We start from the raw sequence: 27,897 nt of genomic DNA on the forward strand, positions 1-27,897 counted from the left end.
CATTTTAATAAATTTGAAATTGATCTTAAACTCGAGTGCCATGGAACTACAGGTATATCAGGAAATCAGTGAGCAGAATTGGGGCGGGCGAGGGGCAGGAGGCAGGGGGTGAGGTTAGGTGATAGAAGAGCAGTGAATCTGTCAGATCTTCAGAATATTCGAATAAAATTTCTGGCAGTGAACTCCTCCTGAAATTGCCACCATTCTTCTGTAGAAGACAGTAAATATCGCTTTTTTTTTGCACTACAGTGAATATTTAGCTATCTATCCATTTATATTTATTATCTCTTTTTCAGTTTCCTGTAATAATTTAATTGTACTGTTGTAAATGGTGCATCTTACAACCCAGTGTGTGGCAGCAGCAAATCAAAATGTCGGTGCATCAGTACATGGTACATAATGATACAATCTGTGCACAGAAAGCTGCCCCTGACTTGATGACCCGACAATCTGTTTCCACTGCTGTTGAGTGAGGAGTAAATCATGGCCAGACCCCAGGGAGAACTCCTCCTCTCTTCCTCAGGATCTTCAACATCCACTTGAACAATGGAAGAGGACCTCATTTTACTTCATCTGGAAGACCTAATCTCCTGGAGTACCTTCTGGATTAGATATGGTGCTCAACTCTTAGTTCCAGAACCTGACCTCCCACAACCCCCGACTCAGATGCAGGAGTGCCACTAATAGAGAGAGAGAGTGAGAGAAAAATCTTCCCGGTCACAGCAGTGTTTAGTTGGGTGCAATTAGCACAAACCAAATACTAAACAAACAGTAATCGCTACCCCAAAATAATTTCACTTGGATCCAATTATAGCCAGCAGATGGAAAAAAAATTGAGATGAACTTTTGGTTAAGTGTATTAGTCAAAGAGTGAAATGTCCCAGCACAGACTGATATCTACAGATCACTTCTTCTGATGAGATTCACTTACAAAGAGACAGAAGAATATATTCCAGTATATAAAATACATTTAGGAAATCATTAATTGGTTACCAAAGAAACCAATCTTCAGTGCTATAATTAACTAGAACATCTTGTAACTGAAATATATTGTTTTAATTAACTTATCATTAATATTTCCTCAATGACAGTAAATATCACCCATAATTCTGTATTTGTTAGACACTCCTCTCATTTCCTGACATGGTGACTACTTTCAGCTGGCTCCAAGAATACTTGTGATAAATAAACCCTTCACCCACATCTCCTCCATTTCCCACAACTGCTCTCACCCTGCCTGCCCAAGCTGGTACCCTTTCTCCTTACCTTTCACCCACCAACCTCTTCATCCAGTACATCATTCTTCTGGATACAACATGATTCCACCACCAGGCACATCTTCCTCTTCCCAACCCTTTCTGCGTTTTGCTATCTCTGTGACTCCCTGATCTGCAATTCCTTCCCCAAATGTCCCTCTACCAGCCCTCCCTGGCACTTTCTCACTGAAAGGGGCTGGAAAGGTAATACTTGTCTCTACATCTTCCCAATCACACCATCCAGGGACCTCCCAGATGAGGCAGTGATTCAGGTGCTCCACTTCCAACACTGTCTACTGCATGGTAATAGGTTAGGGTTAGAGACAGGTAGAGGAAGAATCACTGTGAGGAGTGGGAGGGAGGTAGAGAGAAAATAAGAACAGGAGTAGGTAAAGAGAAGATGAAAACAGCGGAACCAGAAAGAGGTGGAGGTACCTAAAATTCATGGGTTTAAGGCTGTCTAGGGGGAATAGGATGTGTCGTGAGGAGCTTTGGGAACCACTGCTAAATAAATATGGGTCTGCTGAAGAGAGCAGTTCACACAGGGTGCAAAAGATGACTGCCCTCCCTCAGCATGGCACCAAGCCTCACTTCAAGGGAGATGATAAACCCTCAATTTATGTGGGCTTTAAATGTCCCAAACTGTTCTCTGGACAGAGGGAGTCAGTGCCTCCTCTCCAAATCTTCTGTCAAATATGTTGTAAGGTCTGATAACTCTGGGGATACATTGCTCATTGAACGGTATCTCATCAAACACTAAATGTCCCAAACTGTTCTCTGGACAGAGGGAGTCAGTGCCTCCTCTCCAAATCTTCTGTCAAATATGTTGTAAGGTCTGATAACTCTGGGGATACACTGCTCATTGAATGGTATCTCATCAAACACATGCCTCTTGGCCAGCCAATCTCAACCTTTTTCCAGCTATTGCCCCCTAGGACTCTGCTCAAAGTTTATAGGCCCCCTTCCCTGTGAAGCAGTCAAGTTTTCATTTCTTCCAAACTCCTCTCCCACTGATGACACAAAAACAAACCAAAAGAAATTCTTATGTACCGTGAGGTGAAAAGAAAACAAGGCTTTTAGTGAAATGCACTATGGTCCCACCCCCAACCTGGTTGAGAATGGCTGCTCTAGACTCAGTAAACAAGTCAATGAATGAATTGTGGTGTCAAATGCTTCAGTGTTTCAAAATGTTACAGAAATCTCATCCAATCATTGCTCAAGTCTGGTTTGATCGTCATATCATCATAGATTCCATGACAAATGTCTTTTGGGGGGGGGGGGGGTGGTGCAGATGTGGATGTTGGGCTCAGTCGCAGGAGGGAAGCTCTGACGGCTGCGGAGAACAGGATGCGGTGAAAGTGCAGAGTGCTGGCTGGATATGGGTAGCAATGGAGAGAAGCTTCCTGTCAGCGTACGGTCTGAGGTGACAGAGACATTTTGTTTCCTTTGTTTCCTGCAGTATTATTTCACAATTAACTTTGGCCATGATGCTCAGAAAGCCCTGGAGCTGAAGACGGAGGACATGAAGGATTGCGATGACTGGGTGGCAGCTATCGGCCATGCAAGGTAGGAAGAGGATCAGGTGTCCCAACTCACCTGGGCCATCTCCCACCTCCCTGTCCCTCCCCATCAGCCCGCTCCTCACACCATATCCCATTTGCCAACTTTACTCGCCAACCATACCGGCACCTTGTTCAGCAACATGCTCATCTTCAAATCTCTCCATGATTTTACCCCTCCCTATCTTTATAATGACCATGGTTGCCTGAGATCCTGCACTTCTCCACTCTCCATCATCTCTCATTTCCAATGTCACCAGCTGTCAGGACCTTCCCTTCTGGAATTCATCCCCTTAACCTCTCTTGACTACCTCAAAGTTTACTACTTCTACCACCCATTTTGACCAAGATTTGGCCATGTGCCCTTCTGTGGATCGATGTCAAAATTTGTTTGATGATGATTGGGTGAAATACATGGGACAATATTAAATCTGCTTTCTTCATTAATATGATCTGGTGTTGTGAAGCACCAATATCTTTCCTTCAACTTTGTGTCACCATTGAGTTGCAGCAGGAGATGAAGAATTGCATTTCTATAGTGTCTTTACAAACTTAGAACATCACAGAAAATTCTGCAACCAAAAAAAAACGCAGTCCATGTATTACAGTAACACATTTGACAAAATTATCTGTCTTTCTAATAATGTTCAGGAAATAAATATTCACCTGTCAGGTCACTTGTCTGAGTGTGACTGGTACCCTGTAACCCAGTACTACCTGTCGCATGGTCGGGTGGTTGGCATCTAAACCAGCTCCCCCACCAGGTTTGCCTGGTGCGGAGGGTGGCTAGACACCCTGCAGGATGAAAAACAAGTCTTGTCAACCCTTTTGAAGGGTTAATGATCATCTAGCAAACATGTGCCGTGAAGCGCAGAAAGAGCATCCCCTTGCACTGAAGCTTGGTCTGGCCATTCACTGCATCAGAACTTCTCCCAGCCGTCTTGGACCTGTGCAACCCCCTACTCACCCTAATCCATTCACATACATGCTGTTCCATTCTGAGGAGTGGGGTATCCTCATATCAAACCCCACAAACTGACTGAAAGGAACCGTCATCATCCTATGGGATGGATAGCCAGAAGAAGATACATGCCCTGTATGTATATATATAATAATATGTGTGTGTATTATTTTATATATGTATTAAATTTAAATTTAAACATGCAGCACGGTAATGAGCCCTTTCGGCCCACGAGCCCATGCCGCTCAATTGCACCCAATTAACCAACGTTTTGAAGGATAGGATGAAACCAGAGCCCCCAGAGAAAACCCACTCAGACACGGGGAGAACGTACAAACTCCTTACAGACAGCGCAGGATTTGAACTCGGGTCCCAATTGCAGGTGCTGTAACAGCGTTACCCTACCCGCTACGCCAACCGTCTCACCCCTATTGTTTATTCAAATAACATTTACATGACAAGACTACACTACACTGGGCAACAAGATTCTGGACACCTGGTCCCAGAAAGGGATCAGGTGTATCGAGGATTGTTATGATGAGGGGCAATTAATGTCATTAAAACAGTTGAGGATTACATTTGGATTATCCAACAGAACATTCCTCTGCTTCCTGTATTTAAGATCTTTTTTAACAGACAAATTAGGACCAACAATGACTCTACCAGAGTGTAGTGCCTTGGAGATTCTAATTCGACAGGGGAATGTGTTTATTTCTAGGATGTATTTCTTATTCCAAAGTGAGGGCCCGAAGCCAGGATTACTCCGGTTGAGGGAAAGATGGGAGTTAGACTTGAGTACAACAATTAATGAACATTAGTGGGAAGACGTGCCTGAATAGCATGACAGGGATTGTCAATGCCAGATACATGTTGGTGCAGTACAATTTTCTGAATCACTTGTACCTCACAACGCAAAAATTACATAAATCAACGTCAGAAATTTCAGAAATATGCCTTAGATGCAGTGACTTAGGTGAACCTTTGTCCACTCTACCTGGCGATGTAAAGAAGGTAATATCCTTCTGGGGAAACCTAAGGGATGTTCTAAAATATATTACAAAAGTGGACTTTCCACAGGATGCAGAACTGTTCCTTCTGGGAGATATTGGTGAAGTGTAGTTTAGACTATGCAAGCACCAAATTCAGTTTGTGAAGGTCACTTTGTTGGCAGCCAGGAAGTGGAATTGCGTGGAATTCCATCTCTCAACTTAGTTTTGCACGATGGAATATGGGAAATACAGAATTGCATTCCCCTGGAGAAGATTACTTATAACTTGAGGAAGAAGTATAACACATTCATTTAAGTATGGCAGCAATATCTGAGGCACATACGTGCACAGATATGATATATATCCACTCCCCCTTCCTTGAGTAATGAGATAAGAAACAAGCTGTCCCGCCAGGTGAGAGTGAATTGGGATTGTGTCATAGACAACGTGTGTTTTAATTTTAATTTTTATTGTTTATCCTTTACCCTTTATGGTTTATTTAACACCCGAGGTTCTTGAACTTTGAGGAAGGTTGCGGATCACGTTGGTGCTCGGTTGTTTTTCTTATGTTATTGTGTGTTTGTATAAGTTGAGGTGGGGGGGGGCGAGGGAACAAGGGGAGAGGGGGCATGGAAAAATACTGGACTCTGTAAATTATATTGCATGGCAATAAAATATTTTGTATTTTTTATTTGTATTTGGATGAGTCTTTGAAAATTAAATATTAAAAAAAAAACTACTTTATCAACCTTGAGGGATCAATGGACCTGGACCTCAATTCCCTGTTTCTCTACACAGCTACAAATCCTGCCATTAACCACACACTCCATCTTCCAAAGTTTTCAGCTCAGCCGATGTAAGAGAACGAGACGGATGTTGCTTTCCTTAACCAGTAATTCCCAGTTTGTTCTAGGCCACCAATTATCTGCTAAGGCAGGGTACGAACAACCAGGCATGAATGTGAGGAACAAAGCAGCTCCTCATTACACCAGTGCCATTCCTGCCACTCACATTTAATTCACACCCACTGACTGACGGCTGCTTTTTACGATCGCACAGGCTGGCAATGAAATTCACACCAATATTAATGGTGTTAATTATAAACCTCATACAGGCAGTGTCGGCACTTGGATGGATAAGCTCCGTCATTTTGCCACCTGTCAGGTTGCTCTCCGATTCTGAAGAAAATGTCTTCATTATTTTCTCCCCCCTCCTCTCCCTGGAGGGTTCTGCTCTAAACCCCATGGTGACCCCCCCTGATACATTCCCCAGTCACAGTGCCAGGGTAGAGGGCTATTACCTTTGTGTTCTGAGCCAATATCTGACACACCAACATGTTTGAATTGAATTGAATTGGCCAAGCGAACTGAAGTCAGCGATGCCAACGGCCCCAAAGCAGACTTCAGAAAGAAGCCATTTTCAGCCTCTGCTACCTTTTCATCATCTTTGCCCCATCACATGACCCACAGGGAAGGTGAAAGTCTGCACTTGGGTTGGAGATTTGAATGAAATGCAGGATGTGTTTCTTCAGGTCACCATCACTGTCTCCTCTGGAATGTACTTTATTTGCTTGAGTGGTCAATTATTGGAAGGTAAGACAAACAATGTCCAGAAAGGCTTTTAGTCGTCATAGTAACCAAGGATCGTAAAGGACAGGCCCCTAAAGTGGGCCTGCTATGGTTTTCTAAACAAGTCAAGAGTCCTGCTGACTAAACCTTTCACATCCTAACATGGCTGGAGTGCTCATTTCTGTGACAGTTTGTTATGCTTATTGTTTTCAGAGAGGCAGTTGCTTGAGGTTAAACTGTTGAAGCAAGGATTGAAAAGACTTCAATGAAGGACTTGGGCAAAGGATTTCACTTGTTCATTTTGTCCAATGCATGCAAAAAGATTTCTATTAAAATTTCTCTCATGTATCTCCTGGCCTCACGAAATTTGCTCCCCTGGGTGAATTTGCAGAACACCCATTGCAAGAACTCCATAAGCAGGACATCCCTTCAGCCTGTGCTGCCATAGTACTGACAACAAATATTTTTCAAAAGGTTCGCTTCCTGAAAATAACTTGGGGATTATGATAGGCAACTTCAACCTGAATACAAAGATAATTTCAAATTTTCTGCATCTCATAGGAAGTTGGAGAAAAATTAAAGTTCATTATATTGAATTTAGTATGTGTAATCACAGAATGATGCAGACATATTGCGTTAGTTCAACTGACCTAACAACGTTTTGCCGCTGATCTTCCTTTCTGTACTCAGTACCTGATGCCTCTCATGTCAGTGTCCAACTATAGTTGGCTGGCATTGATGGATTCCAGTTACCCTCCTTCTGCTTTTACGTGGTCGCAATGTCCTGATGAAACCTTTCATCATGTTTATCACTGACTGCACCAAGATCAGTAGGGAAGAAGTCCAAGTGCGAATTCAGAAAATGAATTTTCATCGGCAGTTCATGGTTTTGTAGGCTTAATATTTTATGTGTTTTTTCTCCCAGTTCGTAATACTTTTGCTTTGTTTTCATTATGTTCTTCTCCACCTTATACATTTGTAATGTTTCATATTTTATTTTTTTTGTCCGCCAATTCTCTCCTTTTCATTATGTCATCCCTTTTTACTAATTCCTTTTCTGACCTTACTATCTCCCTTTCCAACTGCTCTATTTGTTCTAACACGTCCCATAATATAAATTTGTCTTTCATTGATCCTGTGTTTATTTCAAAATAAGCTTTAATTTGGTATTCAATAAACTCCCTAAATTCCTGTCTTTTAAGTAGCATGGAGTTTAACCTCCATCTATATGTTCTTGGTGTACAAAAACAAAGGCGAGAAATCAGACTACTCAAACTACAGGGGAATCACGCTGCTCTCCATTGCAGGCAAAATCTTCGCTAGGATTCTCCTAAATAGAATAATACCTAGTGTCGCCGAAAATGTTCTCCCAGAATCACAGTGCGGCTTTCGCGCAAACAGAGGAACTACTGACATGGTCTTTGCCCTCAAACAGCTCCAAGAAAAGTGCAGAGAACAAAACAAAGGGCTCTACATCACCTTTGTTGACCTCACTAAAGCCTTCGACACCATGAGTAGGAAAGGGCTTTGGCAAATGCTAGAGCGCCTCGGATGCCCCCCAATGTTCCTCAACATGGTTATCCAACTGCATGAAAACCAACAAGGTCGGGTCAGATACAGCAATGAGCTCTCTGAACCCTTCTCCGTTAACAATGGCGTGAAGCAAGGCTGCGTTCTCGGACCAACCCTCTTTTCAATCTTATTCAGCATGATGCTGAAACAAGCCATGAAAGACCTCAACAATGAAGACGCTGTTTACATCCGGTACCGCACGGATGGCAGTCTCTTCAATCTGAGGCGCCTGCAAGCTCACACCAAGACACAAGAGCAACTTGTCCATGAACTACTCTTTGCAGACGATGCCGCTTTAGTCACCCATTCAGAGCCAACTCTCCAGCGCTTGACGTCCTGTTTTGCGGAAACTGCCAAAATGTTTGGCCTGGAAGTCAGCCTGAAGAAAACTGAGGTCCTCCATCAGCCAGCTTCCCACCATGACTACCAGCCCCCCCACATCTCCATCGGGTACACAAAACTCAAAATGGAAAACCAGTTTACCTATCTCGGCTGCACCATTTCATCGGATGCAAGGATCGACAACGAGATAGACAACTGATTCGCCAAGGCAAACAGTGCCTTTGGAAGACTACACAAAAGAGTCTGGAAAAACAACCAACTGAAAAACCTCACAAAGATTAGCGTATACAGAGCCGTTGTCATACCCACGCTCCTGTTCGGCTCCGAATCATAGGTCCTCTACCGGCATCACCTACGGCTCCTAGAATGCTTCCACCGGTGTTGTCTCCGCTCCATCCTCAACATTCATCGGAGCGACTTCATCACCAACATCAAAGTACTCGAGATGGCAGAGGCCGACGCTGCTGAAGATCCAACTGCGCTGGGTAGGTCACGTCTCCAGAATGGAGGACCATCGCCTTCCCAAGATCGTGTTCTATGGCGAGCTCTCCACTGGCCACTGAGACAGAGGTGCACCAAAGAAGAGGTACAAGGACTGCCTAAAGAATCTCTTGGTGCCTGCCACATTGACCACCGCCAGTGGGCTGATATCGCCTCAAACCGTGCATCTTGGCGCCTCACAGTTCGGCGGGCAGCAACCTCCTTTGAAGAAGACCGCAGAGCCCACCTCACTGACAAAAGACAAAGGAGGAAAAACCCAACACCCAACCCCAACCAACCAATTTTCCCTTGCAACCGCTGCAACCGTGTCTGCCTGTCCCACATCGGACTTGTCAGCCACAAACGAGCCTGCAACTGACATGGACATTACCCCTCCATTAATCTTCATCCCCGAAGCCAAGCCAAAGAAAAAAAGAATATGTTCTTGGTGGGATGTCCTCCAGTTCTATTGCTAATAACATGGGTGAATGATCTGATAGTAGTCTAACTTTAACTTTATGGGGATAAGGCTGGAAAAGGGTACTGATGGTAGCGATCAGCCATGATCTGTAAAATGGCGGTGCTGGCTCGACGGGCCGAAGGGCCTACTCCAGCTCCTATTGTCTATTGTCTATTGTACTCAGTGTACCTAACTCTCCCTTGCATATGGGCCGACAACAAAAACATATCAATCCTTGAGTAAGTTTTGTGCCTACTCGAATAATATGAATATTCCTTCTCTCTTGGGTGCTGGCTCCTCCATATATCCATTTCCTGCATTGATTTAACCATAAATTTGGCTACTTTATTCTTATTACTTGTCTTTTGTCAGTTTTATCCAACATTGGGTCCAAATTAAGGTTAAAATCCCCCCCTATCAATATATTTCCTTATGTGTCTGCAATCTTCAAAAAAATATCCTGCATAAACTTTTGATTCTCCTTGTTAGGCCCATATTTATTGAGCAAATTCCAAAATTCTGAGTATACCTGACATTTTATCATTACATACCTCCCTGCCGGATCTAATATTTCCTCCTCTATTTTAATTGGTACATGTTTGTTAACTAGTATGGCTACACCTCTAGCTTTAAAATTATAGGATGCTGCCGTTACATGCCCTACCCAGTCTCTCTTTAATTTATGTCCCACTTCAGTTAGATGCGCTTCCAGCACAAATGCTATATCTATTTTTTCTTTCTTCAGTAAATTTAGTAGCCTCTTCCTTTTAATTTGGTTATGTATTCCATTAATGTTTATAGCCATCTTATATCTTGTTTATATTTCTTTTCTACCTCTTCGCCACCTCCATCCCCCTTTTACCCATTTTCATCTCTTAGTTTTCTCTTAGTAAACTTAATGTACGACAACACATGTAAAACATAAAGTACCCCCTCGGTTCCCACACCCACTAATACCTTAACCCCAAAAGTTCCCCCCCTCTCTGAGTTGCCCCTTATCCCTTGCTGGGCAACCACAACTCCCCTTTTCTTTTGGATTGGGATCTTGCTCCCAGCGTCAACTGATTTTGCAATGATGGTTCTTCCCTTCCCCCCCAGCTCTCCCCAGAAAACACTTTTTTTAAACACAGATAACAAAGCTCTCTCTCTTTTTTTCCACCCTTGCTTTTACACCCTTCCTTCCCTTCTGTTTTCCCTCTTTAGTTCTTTACATATACAATGTTTTTGCATTTTTATATATACTTTATCGCCATTCTTCATTCTTATTACACCTCTTCATTTCTTCTGTCCTGTAAACGTTCTGCGAATTCTTGCGCTTTCTCTGGATCCGAGAACAGTCTGTTTTGCTCCCTGGGGATATATATTTTAAGCACAGCTGGATGTCTTAACATGAACCTTTTTTCTATAAAATCATTTTCACTGTATTAAACTCCTTCCTCCTCTTTAAGAGTTCAAAACTTAGTCTAGGTAAAAAAATATTTTTTGACTCTTGTATTCCAATGGTTTATTGTCTTCTATAACTTTATTCCTTGCCCGTTCTAGAATTGGAGCAGCAGAGTTCTCAGTGGAAATGATTTGGATGAAAATGTAGATGGGCTGATTAGGAAGTTTGCAGATGACTGAAAAATTGGCAAGTTGTGAATAATGAGGAAAGATGTCAAAGGATACCACTGGATCAGATGGAGATATGGGCAGAGAAATGGCAGGTGGAGTTTAATGTGAACGCGCGAGGCATTGCACTTTGGGAGTCAAATGGAAGATTAAGATACAGTTAATGGCAGGACCTTAAATAGCACTGATGTACAGTAACATCCTGAAGTGTAAGTCCAGAGCCTCCTGACAGCGGCAAGATGAGCAGCGGGCAGGGTGTTAATAAAAGTGTACAGCATGCATTGGTCAGAGCATTGAATACAAAAGTCAAGTCATGTTGCAGCTGTAGACAACTTTATTGAAGCTCCATTTGGAGACATGTGCAGTCTGGTCCCCACACTACAGGAAGGATGTGGAGAGGGTGCAGAACGGTTGCCAAGAGTGTTTGGGAAACCTTGGATTGTTTTCTCTGGAATGTCAGTGATAGATGGTAAAATGAGCGGGATGGATAGGGCTGGGTCAGAGTCTTTTTCCCAGGGTGCATTCTATCAAATATGAGAAGGCATTGGTTTAAGATGAGAGGGGGTATGCCTCTTTCACAACAAGTGTTAGGTGCCTGAAATGTGCTGCTAGGAGAGGTGGAGGAAACAGATGGGATTGTGAGGCATTTAGAGGGAATGGAGAGATATGGGCGCGTGGTATTAATATGATTAGCATTATGGTTGGCACAGCTAGTGTGGACGAAAGGTCCTGTTCTGTTGCAGCATTGTGTTATGTTCGGAGACTGTGGGGCTGAAGGAGTTTACACAATGATCAGGATGGCGCAAGATTTCGAGGGATTGAAGGCCAAAGCGAATCATTTAAAATTGTTTGGTTAAACTGGAAGCCCAGGAAGTCAAATGGGACATGGGTATTGTTGAAAATGAACTGAACCTTTATTTATAAATACTGTCAGAAGGAACACAGCTCCAGTGATGGGAAAAGGGCTGTTTTATTTTAAAGACACTTTCAATATGCTCTGATTGCCCACTCAAAAATTATTGGGTCTGATCAAAGAAGAGAGTTGATGACAACCCTGGCAACTGTTAAACTAAACCCTTCCAATGGGCCAATTCAGCACAAAGAACCCTATGTTGCAGTCAGTGATTCCACCCATCCACGACTAGTTTCTGTCAGCAAGACTCTGGGCAGCAGCCATCAAAACTGGCCTAGTGTTGGAATTGAAAATCTTGATACCAGTTCTTTTAAGAAGATTTCATTAATTCCATATTTGATAATGATCTGCATTATAATTTCTGACCTCTGATTCACCATCACTGGAGTTTTGCAGGCTACTGTGGAGATTGATTGCTGGGATTAATCAACAAGCCTACAAAGAGAGTATTGGATAGATCAACTCAAAGGGCCACTCTCCCATCCAAAGATCTCTCCAGTCCAACACAATCTCTATACTCATGCCTTTATTTGAGATTAGAAACCCAAGCCTCACCATTCCCTTTATTCCCCATGCTAACAACCACATTTCTTTTGGAACAGTTACAGGAATCTTGCGACAGAACACGAGTCCCTGATGCAGAAATACCTCCACCTGCTGCAGATCGTAGAGACCGAGAAAACAGTCGCTAAACGATTGCGGCAGCAAATTGAGGATCAAGAGATCGAAGTTGAGCGTCTGAAAGCTGAGGTAGGGTATGATGCAAATCAGGGCAGTACTCAGTGGAGTGAGGATATCTCCTCCACTAGCTGAGGTAGGGTACGATGCAGACCAGGGCAATACTCAGTGGGGTGAAGCGATTACCTCACAAGGTGAGGTAGGGTACAATGCCCACGAGGGTGTTACTCTCTGGGGTGCGTATGTCATTTCTGCAAGGTTATTCTGGTTTATGAAGTGAGTAGAACCAGAGTTCAGGATTAATCAGGAAACTGACTCCCAATGACTCTGCAGATAAATTGTTAGAAGTTGTGTTTCTGGAAATGATTGTAAGTCCTTGGCCGAGTGCCCCCACTCCAGCAGGCACTGAATTCACTCTGCCTCCTTCATTTTTATTTAAAGATCGCTTCACTACTCAAGAACAGTGGCCGCATCCAACTGAGTCAACCAGTGACACAGAATGATGAAGATGTAGATATCAGGAAAATCAAGAAGGTAAGGCAGGCATGCAGCCAATCTGCACTAAGACATAAAATAAAAACACAATGCTGGAGAAACTTAGCAGATCAAACAGTGTACATTATATAACAAAGATTTCAGGCTTGAGCCCTTCTTACCTTGATGAAGGGCTCAAGCTTGAAACATTGATTATGTATATCTTTATTACATAATGTACACTGTTTGACTTGCTGAGTTTTTCCAGCATTGTGCTTTTGCTTCAAACACAGTGTCTGCAGTAGGACAATTTTGATTTGATTGTTATCCCATCCCATATCATTCTTCATCACATTATCTACCTTTCCTCCAGGGATCTGTGGACATTCACTCCAAATTTCCCCTCTTCCCTAAGTGTTCTCCACTCGTTATGCATTTTCATGCTCTCCCGACTGTTTCACACATTTCCAAACCGGATTCCATTTGCCAGCTGATCGATTGTTTGAGATTTACGAGTGTAAGATCACTGATTCACCATCTCTGAAACGTTACAGGCTGCTGTAACAGATTCAAAAGCCAGTTCTTTTCCACTGTTATCAAGCTCCAGAAAATTCCTGATGAAGTGCTATGGCCTGACGACGTTGACAGACGATTGCCTTCCACGGATTCAGCCTGACCCCCGGCGTCGCTCCATTCAAACCAATCTTTCCCAGTAACTCTGGGTTCTTACTGCTGTACTATGCACAGGATGACTTGCTGGACTGCTAACAACACTGACTGTCCAACAGTCCCTCAGTACACACGATAATAAACTTGAACTTAATATCACCCCACCGGCGACAGCTTTCTTCCTTGCCCTCGTTCATCTAATAGTGGCGGCGGAGTCAATTGTATTATTTAAGAAAAGGTTGGACAGGTCTATGGATGAGAAGAAGATGGAGGGTTATGGGCATTGTGCAGGGAGGTGGGACTAGAAAGGGGTGTTTGGTTCGGTGCGGACTAGAAGGGCCTAATGGCCTGTTTCCGTGCTGTAATTGTTATGTTATGTTATGTTAATTTTGGTTTCACCTGTGAGCCTGTTAACTGTGGCTCCCACGTCCAGGTTTAAACCGTTGCTCCTCCCCCAACAGGTCCAAAGCTTCCTGCGAGGATGGTTATGCAGGAGGAAGTGGAAGACGATCATTCAGGACTACATCCGCTCCCCACACGCTGAGAGCATGAGGAAGAGGAACCAGGTTGTGTTTAGCATGTTGGAAGCTGAGGCGGAGTATGTCCAGCAGCTTCACATCCTCGTCAACTGCTTCCTCCGACCTCTCCGCATGGCAGCCAGCTCCAAGAAGCCTCCCATTGCTCATGATGATGTCAGCAGCATATTTTTGAACAGGTATCTAGCCCAGATGCTTAGCTTGATGGATAGCATTGCTGAGGTGTGAGTTCGAATCCCACCCTCGCAGGTGGGTAATTTCATTTAGATCAGTGGTTCTCAACTTTTTCTTTCCACTCACATACCACCTTAAGTCATCCCTTACTAACCACAGAGCACCTGTGGTTATGCAGACATAGGTGCTCTGTGGTTAGTGAGGAATCACTATGTAAGTGGAAAAGGTTGAGAACCACTTAATTTAGATCATTACTGTATTGGTGACCAGGTGAATTATGATACAAATTTATTTGGGTCATTCATATTCGTCATGGAAGGAAATATGTTATCCCTTGCCATTCTGGTCTATGTGACTCCAGACCCACCAATACAGCCCCCTGGAACAGCTCCCGAAGACCGTAAGCTGACTGGTTCCAACTCCCCAGCAAGTGCAGCTATTCACCATGAAAGATTTCCAATGTTGTTGTACCTCAAAGCGTCTTTTCTTCATGAATTTCACACATACCAATTGCCATCGGAGTTGTCTGTCGCTCAGCAGGATGTGATCGGAAATGATCGGCAGGACGTCATCGGGGTTGAGAATTGAAAAGTGCAGGTTTTTTTCAGTGATGTTGAAAAGATTTATTGTCTGACCAATTCAATGGAAATGAGTACGGAATATGAGAGTTTACTGTCAATTATACAGATGCATCGAAATTCTTACTTACTGCAGTCACATAGATACACCAGCTACTATATAAACTAAATTAATCAGTGTGTCATGAGGACAGAATAGAGGTTCATAAATATAAAAGGATAGATAAATAAATATTCGTAATCATAGTTATGGCACAAAAAATGTTATTTCAATACTCGTGAAGTCACCCAGCATGAAACAGGCCCAATCTGCCCACGCTGACCAAAATGTCCCACCCACACTGGTCCCACCTGCCTGCATTTGGCCCACATCCCTCTAGTCTAAACCCATTCAATTTTTTTTTCTTAAACATTGCAATAGTACTTATCTCAGTCACCTCCACCAACAGCCTGCTCCATACACCCTCCATGCAAAAATGTTTCCCCTCAGGTTCCCTTCACCTTAAACCTACGTCCTCTATTTACTGATTTCCACTACTCTAGGCAAAAGAGTCTCTGCATTCACCTGTCCTAGTCTTCTCTAATTTTGCACACCTCTATGTGATCACGCTGCTGAAGATCCAGCTGCGCTGGATGGGTCACGTCTCCAGAATGGAGGACCATCGCCTTCCCAAGATCGTATTATATGGCGAGCTCTCCACTGGCCACCGTGACAGAGGTGCACCAAAGAAAAGGTACAAGGACTGCCTAAAGAAATCTCTTGGTGCCTGCCACATTGACCACCGCCAGTGGGCTGATAACGCCTCAAACCGTGCATCTTGGCGCCTCACAGTTTGGCGGGCAGCAGCCTCCTTTGAAGAAGACCGCAGAGCCCACCTCACTGACAAAAGGCAAAGGAGGAAAAACCCAACACCCAACCCCAACCAACCAATTTTCCCTTGCAACCGCTGCAATCGTGTCTGCCTGTCCCGCATCGGACTGGTCAGCCACAAACGAGCCTGCAGCTGACGTGGACTTTTTACCCCCTCCATAAATCTTCGTCCGCGAAGCCAAGCCAAAGGAAGGAATGTGATCACCCCTCATCCTCCTGGGCTTCAAGGAATAAAGCCCCAGCCCGCTCATCCTCTCCCTATAGCTCAGGTCCCCGAGTCCTGTCAACATCCTCATTGATCTTCTCTACACCCTCTCCAGTTTGACTACAGCCTGGAGGCAGATCTTGCGGTGATCCTGGACTGGCTTATGGTTTGGGTCGGAGTGGTGAGAGAGCCTCATTGCTATCGGAGAAAATAGTGTTCTTGAACCTGTAAGATGTTCCACAAGTGGCTCAAATTTAAATGTTCCCAATCTTTGGGGTTCTTTTTTTGAATCATTTTCACAGACTCTAATGGGAAACTTAATCAGATTCTTTGTGATCATGTATTTCTTTTTATTTTTACTGGCAGATTTTTTTTTCTATATCGTCATGCAAGTTAGGAATGGTTTAGAGGTTTAGATTAGTTAATTATATTGTTTATTTTCTCTTTTTCTTTTTTCAATTTACCTATGAATAATACTGTTGCATAAGAAAAAATTTTTTCTCTGACATATTGTGCTTGTCTGCTCTATAACAGTTGCATTAGTTTTATGTATGTATTCCTTATGTATATATTCGTGTGCTATTATATAAAATTGAAAGAGAACCTGGAGGTGCTAGACTCACAGGCTTCTTTACCCTCTGCCCAAAAGGGAGCAGTGAGAGGATATTTAAGATCATGCAAGACTGTGATAACATTGATAAGACAAGAGGAACAAAGACTGGATGATTACAGGGAGAGGTTCTCTATAAATACACATTCCAGTCTCTTTTTTAACATTTATTTTTCTCTTTTCCAGTGAAACAATTATGTTTTTGCATCAAATATTTTACCAGGGACTGAAAGCTCGAGTTTCCAGCTGGCCCACATTAGTGTTAGGTACGTATAGTGAATATGTGTTTCATTACATTGTGAGGATTGTCATTGGTAATTCAGATAATCGGCTCCATGTGTAAATTATACTGTTCAATCCATAATACATTATTCTACTCCTAAAAGGGAGCTTTGCCTCCTTAACAGAACATGGTTAGCTTTTTGTTAAGTAAACAACGCTCAGTTCAATGAGAGTTCAGTTTCTCTGCTTGCTTAAATCCTCATCAGGGTGAGACACGATATGTATGGTAGTTATTTTCCCCTTTGATGAGGCAACCACTAAGAGACCTTTTAACACTAAATTAAAACTGAGAGAAGGATGTCAGAGAAAATGAAAGCACAAAAGCAGATTGCTGGAGGAATGCTGTTGGTCAAGTCGTGTCTGAAATGGTGGACATTTCAGGTTGAGACGCTGCATCAGGAATCCTCTCTGCCTGCAGATGTTGCTTGACTAGCTGAGATCCTCCTGAGATGCGCACACACACACACACACACACACACACACACACACACACACACACACACACACACACACACACACACACACACACACACACACACACACCTATCGCACGTGAAATGAAAGAATAGTCAACTGACCTGTTTTTAAAATTGTTGATTGGGGATAATTCATGGTGGACTACCAGAATCAAAATCAGAATCAGAATTAATTGCCATGGACAAGTCATGAAATTCGTTGTTTTGCGGCAGCGTCACAGGGCAAACATTTATATAAACCACCTGACAAAATAAATAATAGTGCAAGGAAAAGAAAAATTTAAGTAGGGGTTCATTGATCATTCAGGAATCTGATGGCAGCGGGGTAGAAGCTGCCTTTGTGCCGCTGGGTGCCCGCCTTGAGGCTCCTGTACCTTTTACCCGATGGTAGCAGAGTGAAGAGGGCAAGGCCTGGGTGGTGGGGTCCTTGAGGATAGAGGCTGCTTTCTTAAGACAGGGCCTGTTGTAAATGACCAGGATGTATGCCAGGAGATGTATCCCCCACAATCCTGGCATATATCTACCTCAGAAGGCAAACATCAACTTCCTGGAACATTTCATTGGAAAAGACAATAGTTTTGATAATGCAGCACTTCTGCTGAGCCCGGAAATCCTGTTCGCTTCATCAATAGTCTTGCGTCCTCTGGGAGCTTGTTTTACTTTCAACATCTGCAGACTTTGTCTCATGTCTCTGATAATTCAGTATAATTTATGCAAAAATCATGAAATCTGTAGTCAAAGCAAACATATGATGCAAAGTTGTGCAATGTTTGGAAGAAATAACATTTTTCAGCCACTGCAACATTTGACACTCTGATGAACTCATTGACTTGTTTACTGAGTCTAGAGAGTTTAAACTGATTCAGCATGTGATTGATGAGATACCAAACACCGAGCAGTGTATCTCCGGAGTTATCAGACCTTACAACACAGTTGAGCAGAAGACTTAGAGAGGAGGCAGTGACTGCCTCTGTCCAGACAACATGCGCTGCCCACACAAACTGAGGGTTCCTCATCTTGAAATGAGGCTCAGACACTAGTAATCAAATGTGAAGAGGTGACTTTTACAGCACCAGCGATCGGGATCAGGGTTCGAATCTCACGCTGTCTGTAAGGAGTTTGTACATTCTCCCCATGTCTGCATGGGTTTTCCCCAGGGGTTCCGTTTTCCTCCCACCATTTGAAATGTACCGGGGTGTAAGTTAATGGGTTGTAAATTTGGCGGCACGAACTTATGGGCTGAAATGGCCTGCTGTATGTATAAATTAAATTATATTAAAATTGAAAGTTTAAGATATGATCTGCCAGAGTTCATGAGATCATCATATTATTTGTAGTAAGGTCACTTCAAATCCAACGAGAAAATGCTGGAAGAGCTCCAAAGATCAGGCAGCACGTGTGGAAAGTAAAACTGTCAATGTTTTAGGTTGAGGATGTAGTCTTGACTGACAGAGGGGATGCAAACAAGGAAGCAAAATTTCCAACCACAAAATCACAGAAGGTGTTCAGATATTTTAATGTATTTACATGCCAATTAAAATGTGGGATTCTTGACTGTCGATGAATGAAATGGATTTTTCAGCCTTGGTAGGTGTCTAAGCTATTATCTTTTCCAATTAAATGTTCCATGGCACCCGTTTGCCTCCTTGGGTAGATGTATGCTAGTACCTGAGCCATGAATTATCCCCGATCTTCAACTCGAGATCTGAAGATTTGACCATTATCTCATTTTATTTGTGGGAGCGTGCTGTGCTCATTGCCTTTGGGTTTTCAATTACAGCTGCATTCGCTGGCTGCAGGGGTTATCTGGAGGGGTTGCCCTCATCCACACAGTGAATTAATCTTTCCGCTGGGTATGACATGGCCGGGTCCTTGCAGAAATGTTGAGAGTTCTGAGTGGTGACTACAGCAGGTTTTTGACAATGTGTATTCTGAACCACCCCACAGCTGACCTGTTTGACATTCTCCTTCCAATGCTGAACATCTATCAGGAGTTTGTAAGGAATCATCAATATAGTCTACAGATCTTGGCCGGCTGCAAGCAAAACAGGGACTTTGACAAACTTCTGAAACAGTATGAAGCAAAACCAGATTGCGAGGAGAGGACACTGGAGACATTCCTGACCTATCCAATGTTTCAGGTAAAACAGCGGAACTCAGGGGAGGCTCATACCCTACCTTTCCTGCTGCGTGACTTTTGACTGCTTAGTAGGTCCATATCCATCATTCAAATGGGCTCAACGTCTCATTGTCCCATTCCTTTGCTTTTGAGGACTGAAGATAGGCCAGCCATTCTCTCATTATGATGTGAGGGGACGTTTGTCCTTAGATTTGTATCTGCTCGTAAATCACAAGTGTGGGTCTTTGAAGAGAAATCAGCTTTCCAGTCGGGATGCTGCGGTAAATGAATCATTTTCCTCTTTTTCGGGAATAGTTTCAAGCCAATGATCATTGGTGTGCGTAACGTTGTTTTCAGCATGGAGTTTGAGCCAACATTTACTGATTTCCCTGAATACCCTTCATTTAATAGTGCTGTGGAATCTTTTTAAACCACCACTGTCAGATGTAACATTTTTTCTGGTTTTGATAAATGGTTTGCTCTGGTCCATTTCAGAGGAGAGTTAAAGCAATCTGTGAGTCTGGAATTATACCCAGATGTGACTGCATGATGTTGGTAGATTTCCTTCCCTGATGTATTACATTAGTTAAATTTATATTCTCCAGCTGGTGTGATGATATATTTTAGATAATTAATGCAGGACTCTGGATTACCACAACAGAAGCACATCAATATGGCATCGATCCTCAAATGTTACTATTTTTACAGAGTGTGAATTAAGACAAGTAGATGCCTTACATTTATAGAGTGAAACACGAACATCTGCAGATGCTGTGATTGTAGTAAAAACCCACAGAAATGCTGGAGGAGCTCGGCCGGTCTCGCAGTGTCCTTAGGAGGCAAAGATAAATTACCGATGTTTCGGGCTTGAACCCTTCTTCAAGGTACAGTATAAGCAAAAAAAAAAGATTTGTTTTGTTCCTTATACCTTGAAGGTCTCAGGGCCAAAACATCGGGACGCTGTGAGACTGGCTGAGTTCCTCCAGCATTTTTGTGGGTTTTTACCTTGCCTTTATAACACGTGCAAATATGACAAGGTGAGACTCTGAGGATGTCATAAGGATTATTTGGGAGATTTTAGTCATCTCTGCTCTCTGAGAAAGTTATGACGTAGAACCACATCACTGGCATCTTGATTGAGTCACAGCAACAGGCCCTTCAGTCCAATTTGTCAATGCTGATCAAGCTAGTCCCAGTGCTTTTGGCCGTCTAAATCTTTCCTCTCCGTGTACCTGCCTAAATGTCTTTTTTTAAATTTTTTAAATTTTTTATTTTTCACACCATAAATCACATTAGCCATGATATACACTTTTTCTTTTTCCTAAATGTCTTTTGAATGTTACATTTGTTCCCACTTTTACCACTTCCCCTGGAAGCTTGTTCCATATACCCACCACTCTCTCCGTATGAAGAAGGTGCCCTCGAGTCCCTTTCAAATCGCTTCTCATTTCAGATTCCTCTACCTTGGGAAGGAGAGTGGCTTTATCCTATCCATGCCCCACATGATTTTATAAACCTCTATGAAGTACCTCCTTAGCCTCCTACCCTCCAGAGATAAAAGTCCCATCCAGCCTCTCCTTATGGTTCAAAACCACCTCTCCCAGCGACATTCTCGTGTATCCTTTCTTGCTGAATGACACCCTTGCTATAGCTGGGTGACCAGAACTGTGTAACTTTACAATGAAGGGTCATGCTCTTTTCAGGAACATCTCCAGAGACAGTACTGCATTCATCCCCAATTAGTTCTGATCCAATTAAGGTCAACCTTAGAAACAGGGAACACCTCATCATTTTGAATAACACAATGTCCTTCTTGTTCTAGATTCCACATTCCATGGGTCCATTTGATTACGAAGGTCTATTGAATGTTGAATACCAGCAATATGTACAAATCAGAGGGTAATGTTGGTCAGGAAGTGGAACCATAGAAAATGCATCAGGATAATTTAATTAAGCAATCACTTTTGCTGTTCATTCGATTTCCTACTGAAGTCTAATCAGGTGTGGTATTAAACAGAGTGAAACACCAAAGTCTGCAGATGCTGTGAATGGATTAAAAACACAGAAATGCTGGAGGAACTGAGCAGCATCCATAGGAGGTAAAAATAAATAACCAACTTTCAGGCCTGATCCCTTCAAACAACATCATCCATTTTACATCACCATCAGTGACCAATTGCATTTCCACAGTGTCTTGCATTAGACAACAAAAATTTTTCTAAAGAAAAATCCGCTGGAGGAACTCAGCAGGCCGAGCAGCATCAGTGGGAGAAAAAGAATGTGTCAGAAAGCTCCATCAAATCTTCGGCCATCCTTTCTCTCCCACTGATGCCGCTCGACCTGCTGAGTTCTTCCAGCAGATTGGCATTTCCTCCAGGTTCCAGGACCTGCAGTCTCTCCTAACCTTTGGAAAACACCCTGCAAAGAGAACAGCAACTTGCATGGCTCTTAAAAAAAAATGAGGAATTAGATTTTTCCCAACTGTTCCTCCACAGATCCCCAGGTACATCCTGACCCTGCATGAGTTGTTGGCTCATACTCCCCATGAGCACGTGGAGAGGAAGAGTCTGGAGTTCGCCAAGTCAAAGCTGGAAGAGCTCTCACGGTTAGTAATGGCAGAGACATACAGCACAGTAACAGGCTGTTCCAGCCCACAAGCCCGTGCCGCCCAAATACCCCAATTAACTTACAACCCATACATTTTGAAAGGTGGGAGAAACAGGGAACCCACATAGACACAGGGAGAGCTCCTACTAGACAGCACCAGATTACAGTCGCTGGCGCTGTAAAAGCATTGCGCTAACCATACACTAATCATGCCTCCCCTTGTCCTAACTATGCTGCCCCATATGCACAGGTTTAAATAGAATTCTCCTGACAAAAGACACAGAAAAGGTGAGAAGAGAACGTGTACCACAGATCAAAGGCCACTGGATGCAGTTCTCTGAGTGTGGGAGGAAGGAAAAGGGGACAAGAGTGAGGACTCACACTTATAATAATATAAAAACTGAAAGCGCTGGAAGCACTCGGACGATTAATGTTTCAACCTGAAATGTTGACTCTGGTTCTCTCTCCACAGATGCTGCCAGATCTGCTGGGTATATCCACCATGTCCCGTGTTTATTTCAGATATTCAGCATATACAGTTTTATGATTCTCAGACTTTGACTGTTGGTTCAGTGATTCTATGTACTTTGTCCATTTTAAACCACAGAAATAGTTACAATATTTTTCTCTTCAACTCTACCTTAGTAATGAACCTCAGATAACCCCGACAGAGTCCGCAGAGTTGGGGGGTGGGGTGGGGGAGGAGGGTGGGTTGGTTCAGCGGCTGGGACATTAATTGCTGTCACCATTTGGGAATATGAATGTCGGAAGGTCTGCACAGCAGGGTGAGTTGTTTACTACAGCACTGCCATTAAAGGTGACTTTCCCCATTGATCTTGGCAGCATGTGAAGTTCCACCAACGTTCTGGAAGATTTTGGGGAAACTCCCGCTTTTAAAAATAATGTCATCTCAATATACGGCTACTCCGCCCTCCATTCTGTCTTATTAAATTAAAATAGTTCTTATTGGTATTCGACACTTTTTTCCTTGGGTTTCTCCTCTTTCTCTTTCCTTCTCTAACTGCTTCCATGTTAGGTGAGTTGTTATTTTACACCCAGTTAACATGCAGCATTCTGACATTGAGTGATCTACTCCATAAAACATTAACTCCCTGAATGGACAATTCAAACTGAAGCCAATCCCCTTCCATACACACATTAGTGTGGGTTGGTGGACAGTGTTCAGGGTGAGGGATGCCCTGGCTTTTTCCCTTTCTGTTTTAGGAGTGCTATCCGCTACTTCACCAACCCCTCTCTGTGAGAGAATGTATGTTCACCAAGTGAGGACTGGCAGAATTCTACCATTGCTGTGTGTGGTTTTGTGTTTCCCACAGAATAATGCATGATGAAGTGAGTGAAACAGAAAACATTCGTAAGAATCTGGCTATTGAGCGGCTGATTGTGGAGGGCTGTGAGATTCTTCTGGACACCAGCCAGACATTTGTACGGCAAGGTAATGGGAGATGGTAGTGTCTAGGACAATACGGCATTCTGCTCAATGTGGCTCTATGATCAGCCTTGTCAATGGTAACACATGATGTTGAATTAGATTGGACTGAGGCCTGAACACCTTTGTCCATCCCTGGTTGACTGACTTTAGATGAATTGCCTGTTGGAACCACAAATTAAATAGATCACTAGATATACAGTAGGAGCAGAAGAAGGCCCCTCGGCCCATCGAGTCTGCTCCGCCATATTTATCATGAGCTGATCCATCCCCTCACTTAGTTTCACTCCCCAGCTTCCCCTGTAACCCTTGATGCCTTGACTAATCAAATACCTGTCAATCTCTTCCTTAAATATACCCAACTACCTCGCTTTCACAGTCGCCTGTGGCGACAAGTTCCGCAGACTCACAATCTCTGACTAAAGAATTTTTTCCCGCATCTCTGTTTTAAATTGACACCCTTTTATCCTGAATTTGTGCCCTCTTGTCTTCGGCTCCCCTACCATTGGAAAGATTTTGCATATTTGTTGGCAAGTGACCTCTGTTAGGATATGTTGACAAGCCAATTTCAGGATGTAGTACTTTAGAAATCCAAGAATTACTACATTTATACTGAATATTGGAGATTCAATGTCACTAGGCGATGCCAGAGGTGAGTTTCTACAGTGGACTCAGCAAGAAATAACTTTTCGGTGTCATAGCAAGTCCCGTGGAAATCAGGTGTGGTGCCTTCAGCAGCTTGCAGGAGAAGTTTTCTCATTTAATTCATGGCTATTTCAGAAGGCAGTTAAAACATTAGAACTTTCCACATGGACATAAGATGGGTTGCAAGAATTCGGTGGCATTCTGATCATTTTTACATAAATAACTGGAAATATTTAGTGAACTTTGAATGTATCTGTTGGTGGGATTCAAACTCACATTTTCCACATTACGAAGCCACTATCTCAGTGGTTCTCAACCTGTTTTTTTCTATTCACATACTACTTTAAGTAATCCCTTACGAACCACAGAAGTTTGCTGACACAGCAGCTGATGTGATCTCCAATTTCTCTCTTTTTTATGGTCCACCTGGTAACCAGATAATACTCTCTCTAACACAGGATCACTTATCCAAGTTCCAATGACAGAAAAAGGGAAAATCACTCGTGGACGGTTGGGATCACTCTCACTAAAAAAGGAGGGAGAGAAGCAATGCTTTCTGTTCTCCAAACACTTGATAATTTGCACCAGAGGATCGGGTGGGAAACTCCACTTGACAAAGGTAGGTGACCACTGCTCACTTCCATTGATCTGAGTTTTCTTCTATTCAGATATTGAATAAAAGTACAGAAAGGTGGTGGATTTAGCACTGAAGTAAGAGAGGTACTCAGAAATGACCAGTCAGACCATTGTATGCTCCCTATCCCTGTACTCCTGCAACCTATCCCCCTTCATCAACTGTCTCCTTTGAAAGTTCCTCACGAGTCTGAGAAGTGTCCTGCCTGTAATCCTCCCCTCCCCTTTGATTGCCAACCTTCTGCTCACTGATTTCTATCCAACACTTGACTTTGGCACCTTCTATTGAATCAACCCTTTAATTTCTCTGCTCTAGGAACAATCCTGGTTTCTTGTCTCTCGCCCCACAGAGCGTACGAATAAAACTACAAAGTATGGTGCTAAAGAGAAAAGCACAGATAAACAGAGCAAGACATCATGGGAGGTCCTCACCACACTGGGAAGACAACTCTGAATTTGGGATCACACTAACCGATTGAAGTTGGCCATCACACACAAGAAACTGGAGGAAATTTGGCACAAACTGCAATTGAGGCTTGATAGATGATGATCATAAATTTGAGGTTGATGGATTTTTGATGTCATGGAAATAGGGTAAAGGGGAGAGGCCAGTTTAATTGAATTAGGTCAGGATCATTCACAATCCATTGAAAGGTAGAACAGGTTTGAGGGGATGAATAGTCTCCCTTTGCAATGTTCCCTAATGTAACTTTCCATCACTGCCTCACTCACGGGCATTTCAGTGTCTCCTCATCCTACTGTGCAACACTCACTGTGGCTGGTTTTGTTTTTCAGATGCTGTTTGACAGTAAACGAGTGAGTCTTTCGGAAGCTACTCAGTGAATTTGGTTCTCCCTGGATGCCATGCTGGTGGGAGCCTTCAGGGAAGTGAAAGGCTGGGGTTTAGGGTTTGGGTTAGGCCCTAATCCTAAAACTCTAGCATTTGTATAGTGCAAAACTTCTAGAGTTTCTATTCAAGGATTTCCCCACAGTTTTTCTTTCTCTCATTGGTGACCTCACAGCAGGACTTGCAGCTCTCTAGATCTGCCCCAGAGTCTCTGTTGATTTAGGAAAACTACCATCCCTCTGGGGACTGCTGAGGGAACTGGAGCCTGTGTGTCTCCACATTTCCCCACTCCAAATGCTCAAAGGGGAACAGGACATTCCTCAACCACATACTAATAGCATCCTCAAGTGCCGAGAACACCTTGCAGGAAGCTTCAGGTCTGTGTGGCCCACACCAAGTCTGGCTATAGCCAGAGTGGACATCAGATCGTGGAAAGCAGAAGGCCAGACCCAGCTTATGCCGTCTGAAGCAGCCACTCCTAATGAATGAGGGTGAGAGGTTACTCCTACCCCTTCCTTCCCAAATGAGACTCATCCAATTACAGCACCTTTAGTGCTCACGGAGTTGGCCAATGCTCCACCGCACTGAGTGATATGGGGGATTCTGCTTCACACCATAGCAGTTGCCTTTTGGGAGTTTAACCTTCATTTATGTTTATAACCTGCAGATCTCTCGCTTCTATCCTCTTTATATCCTCACCACTGAGTTTATGCCAGTCTCTTCAATTTTATTATGAAAATGTGTCATTTCACACCACTCTTAATTATCATGAGCTGTCTGTCTGAGCATTTCACCGATGATGTGTAGTATGACAGGGTGAACTCAGCTGTGAGAAGGAATGTAATTTATACTGAAGTTGAATTTTGTTTGCCTTCTCACATGATTGGAATTGCATTACAGAATGGCGTTCTATCACTCATTGATTGTACCTTGGTGGAAGATCCAGAAACATCAGAGGATGAGAGTATGTACAACAAGTTAAAACATTGTGTGTGTGTGTGTGTGTGTGTGTGTGTGTGTGTGTGTGTGTGTGTGTGTGTGTGTGTGTGTGTGTGTGTGTGTGTGTGAGAGAGAGATAGGGGTCTGTGTGCAGGTTAAATCAGTAGACCAACTCCTGGAACCAGAGTCTGTCTTCTATCTCAGCCTGTTACAAGGTTCTCCCTGAACCCTGCCTTGGTTCAGCCTTCGGTCATCAACTAGTGCTGTTGGGGATGGAGCTCAAAGAATAGACCCAGTGATTTATTTCCAAATCATGAATCTCTTTGGTCCAGTCTCTCTTGGGATAGATTGGCCATGAAATCTTGATCAGGAATTTAGTCACGGCCAGGAAGGATAGGACCAAGCTGGTAGAAGTGGTAGGAGTCCAAGACAGAATATTACAGGATGCCTATATCTGAGATCATGGCAAGGAATGGGCTTGAGGCAATGATATTTCCCGGCCCTGCATCACATGCAGGAAATATCCTGAATTCCATATTCCGTAATCCTAGAATTTGCCCATTTGGGCACTGTACTCTTCCAAGATTTAATCGTCCATTTCTGCTCCTCATTTCCTGGGGAGACCAAGATGAAAAATCTATAGGGTGATGCATGGCTGGAACCAATGGCATGATCTGAGTATGTAACCCATGGTCTAGCAACGATGGTTCAACTTCCTGGGGTAATGTGAGACTTGGGGCCAATTCAAGGAGGTGGGCCAGTCTCTGGGCCACTACTGCTGTGAAACTTTTCTCCTTAAATCTGCAGCACGGGGAGCAGGCCAGGATATGGAACACCTCGATTTCAAAATTATGGTGGAACCAAAAGATGCTCCTTCATTCACTGTGATTCTGGTAGCTTCGTCACGGCAGGAGAAAGCAGCGTGGGCCAGTGACATCAGCCAGGCGAGTGAATTCCCACAGCATCTTACCAACAAAGACCATTTGGTCTATCGTTCTCTATGCCAGCTCTCCATTTAATTTCACTCTTCCTGCCCTATCCACGCTTATCCTGCTGGTCTTGCTTTAAGGTTCTTGACCAGTTCCTAGGCTTCTGGTTCTATCTCTCACCCTTTGACTTCACCACTTAGGTTCATTGAGCTGGAAGCACACAGGGAAAGCCACATTGCCAGCAATACTCACATCCCATAAAACATCTCAAACAATCTCACCCAGTTTATCTAGCAGGTGTTATCAAGCTCAGAGTTGGTGCTGGACTCGGAAGTCTACTGGACAATGACTTTTGCTCTCCTTCGTTGTGCATCTGTTAAACTTGCTCTTACATCTTATGCAATAGATGGGATGTTTTTGAGATACCACACTCCATCGAAGTAGTGAAAAAATGCTCTTTTATTGCT

The 27,897-nt window shown here is 43.3% G+C and overlaps 1 protein-coding gene across 5 annotated transcripts in view; it reads left to right on the forward strand.

Annotated features, from left to right (window-relative positions):
* rasgrf1 (Ras protein specific guanine nucleotide releasing factor 1) overlaps positions 1–27,897 on the forward strand; it is a 74,797-nt gene that overhangs the window by 17,601 nt on the left and 29,299 nt on the right. For all 5 annotated transcript variants that reach the window (XM_069911977.1, XM_069911975.1, XM_069911978.1 and 2 more), the window contains exons 2-13: positions 2,716–2,822; positions 12,314–12,461; positions 12,831–12,923; positions 13,994–14,247; positions 16,693–16,772; positions 19,212–19,405; positions 21,879–21,988; positions 23,325–23,443; positions 24,541–24,701; positions 25,511–25,531; positions 26,463–26,526; positions 27,309–27,445. In XM_069911977.1, the coding sequence (XP_069768078.1) occupies positions 2,716–2,822; positions 12,314–12,461; positions 12,831–12,923; positions 13,994–14,247; positions 16,693–16,772; positions 19,212–19,405; positions 21,879–21,988; positions 23,325–23,443; positions 24,541–24,701; positions 25,511–25,531; positions 26,463–26,526; positions 27,309–27,445 (1,488 nt within the window). The remainder of the gene's footprint in view (positions 1–2,715; positions 2,823–12,313; positions 12,462–12,830; positions 12,924–13,993; positions 14,248–16,692; positions 16,773–19,211; positions 19,406–21,878; positions 21,989–23,324; positions 23,444–24,540; positions 24,702–25,510; positions 25,532–26,462; positions 26,527–27,308; positions 27,446–27,897) is intronic.

This window comes from Narcine bancroftii, chromosome 14, assembly GCF_036971445.1.
Source record: "Narcine bancroftii isolate sNarBan1 chromosome 14, sNarBan1.hap1, whole genome shotgun sequence".
Taxonomy (NCBI): Eukaryota; Metazoa; Chordata; class Chondrichthyes; order Torpediniformes; family Narcinidae; genus Narcine; species Narcine bancroftii.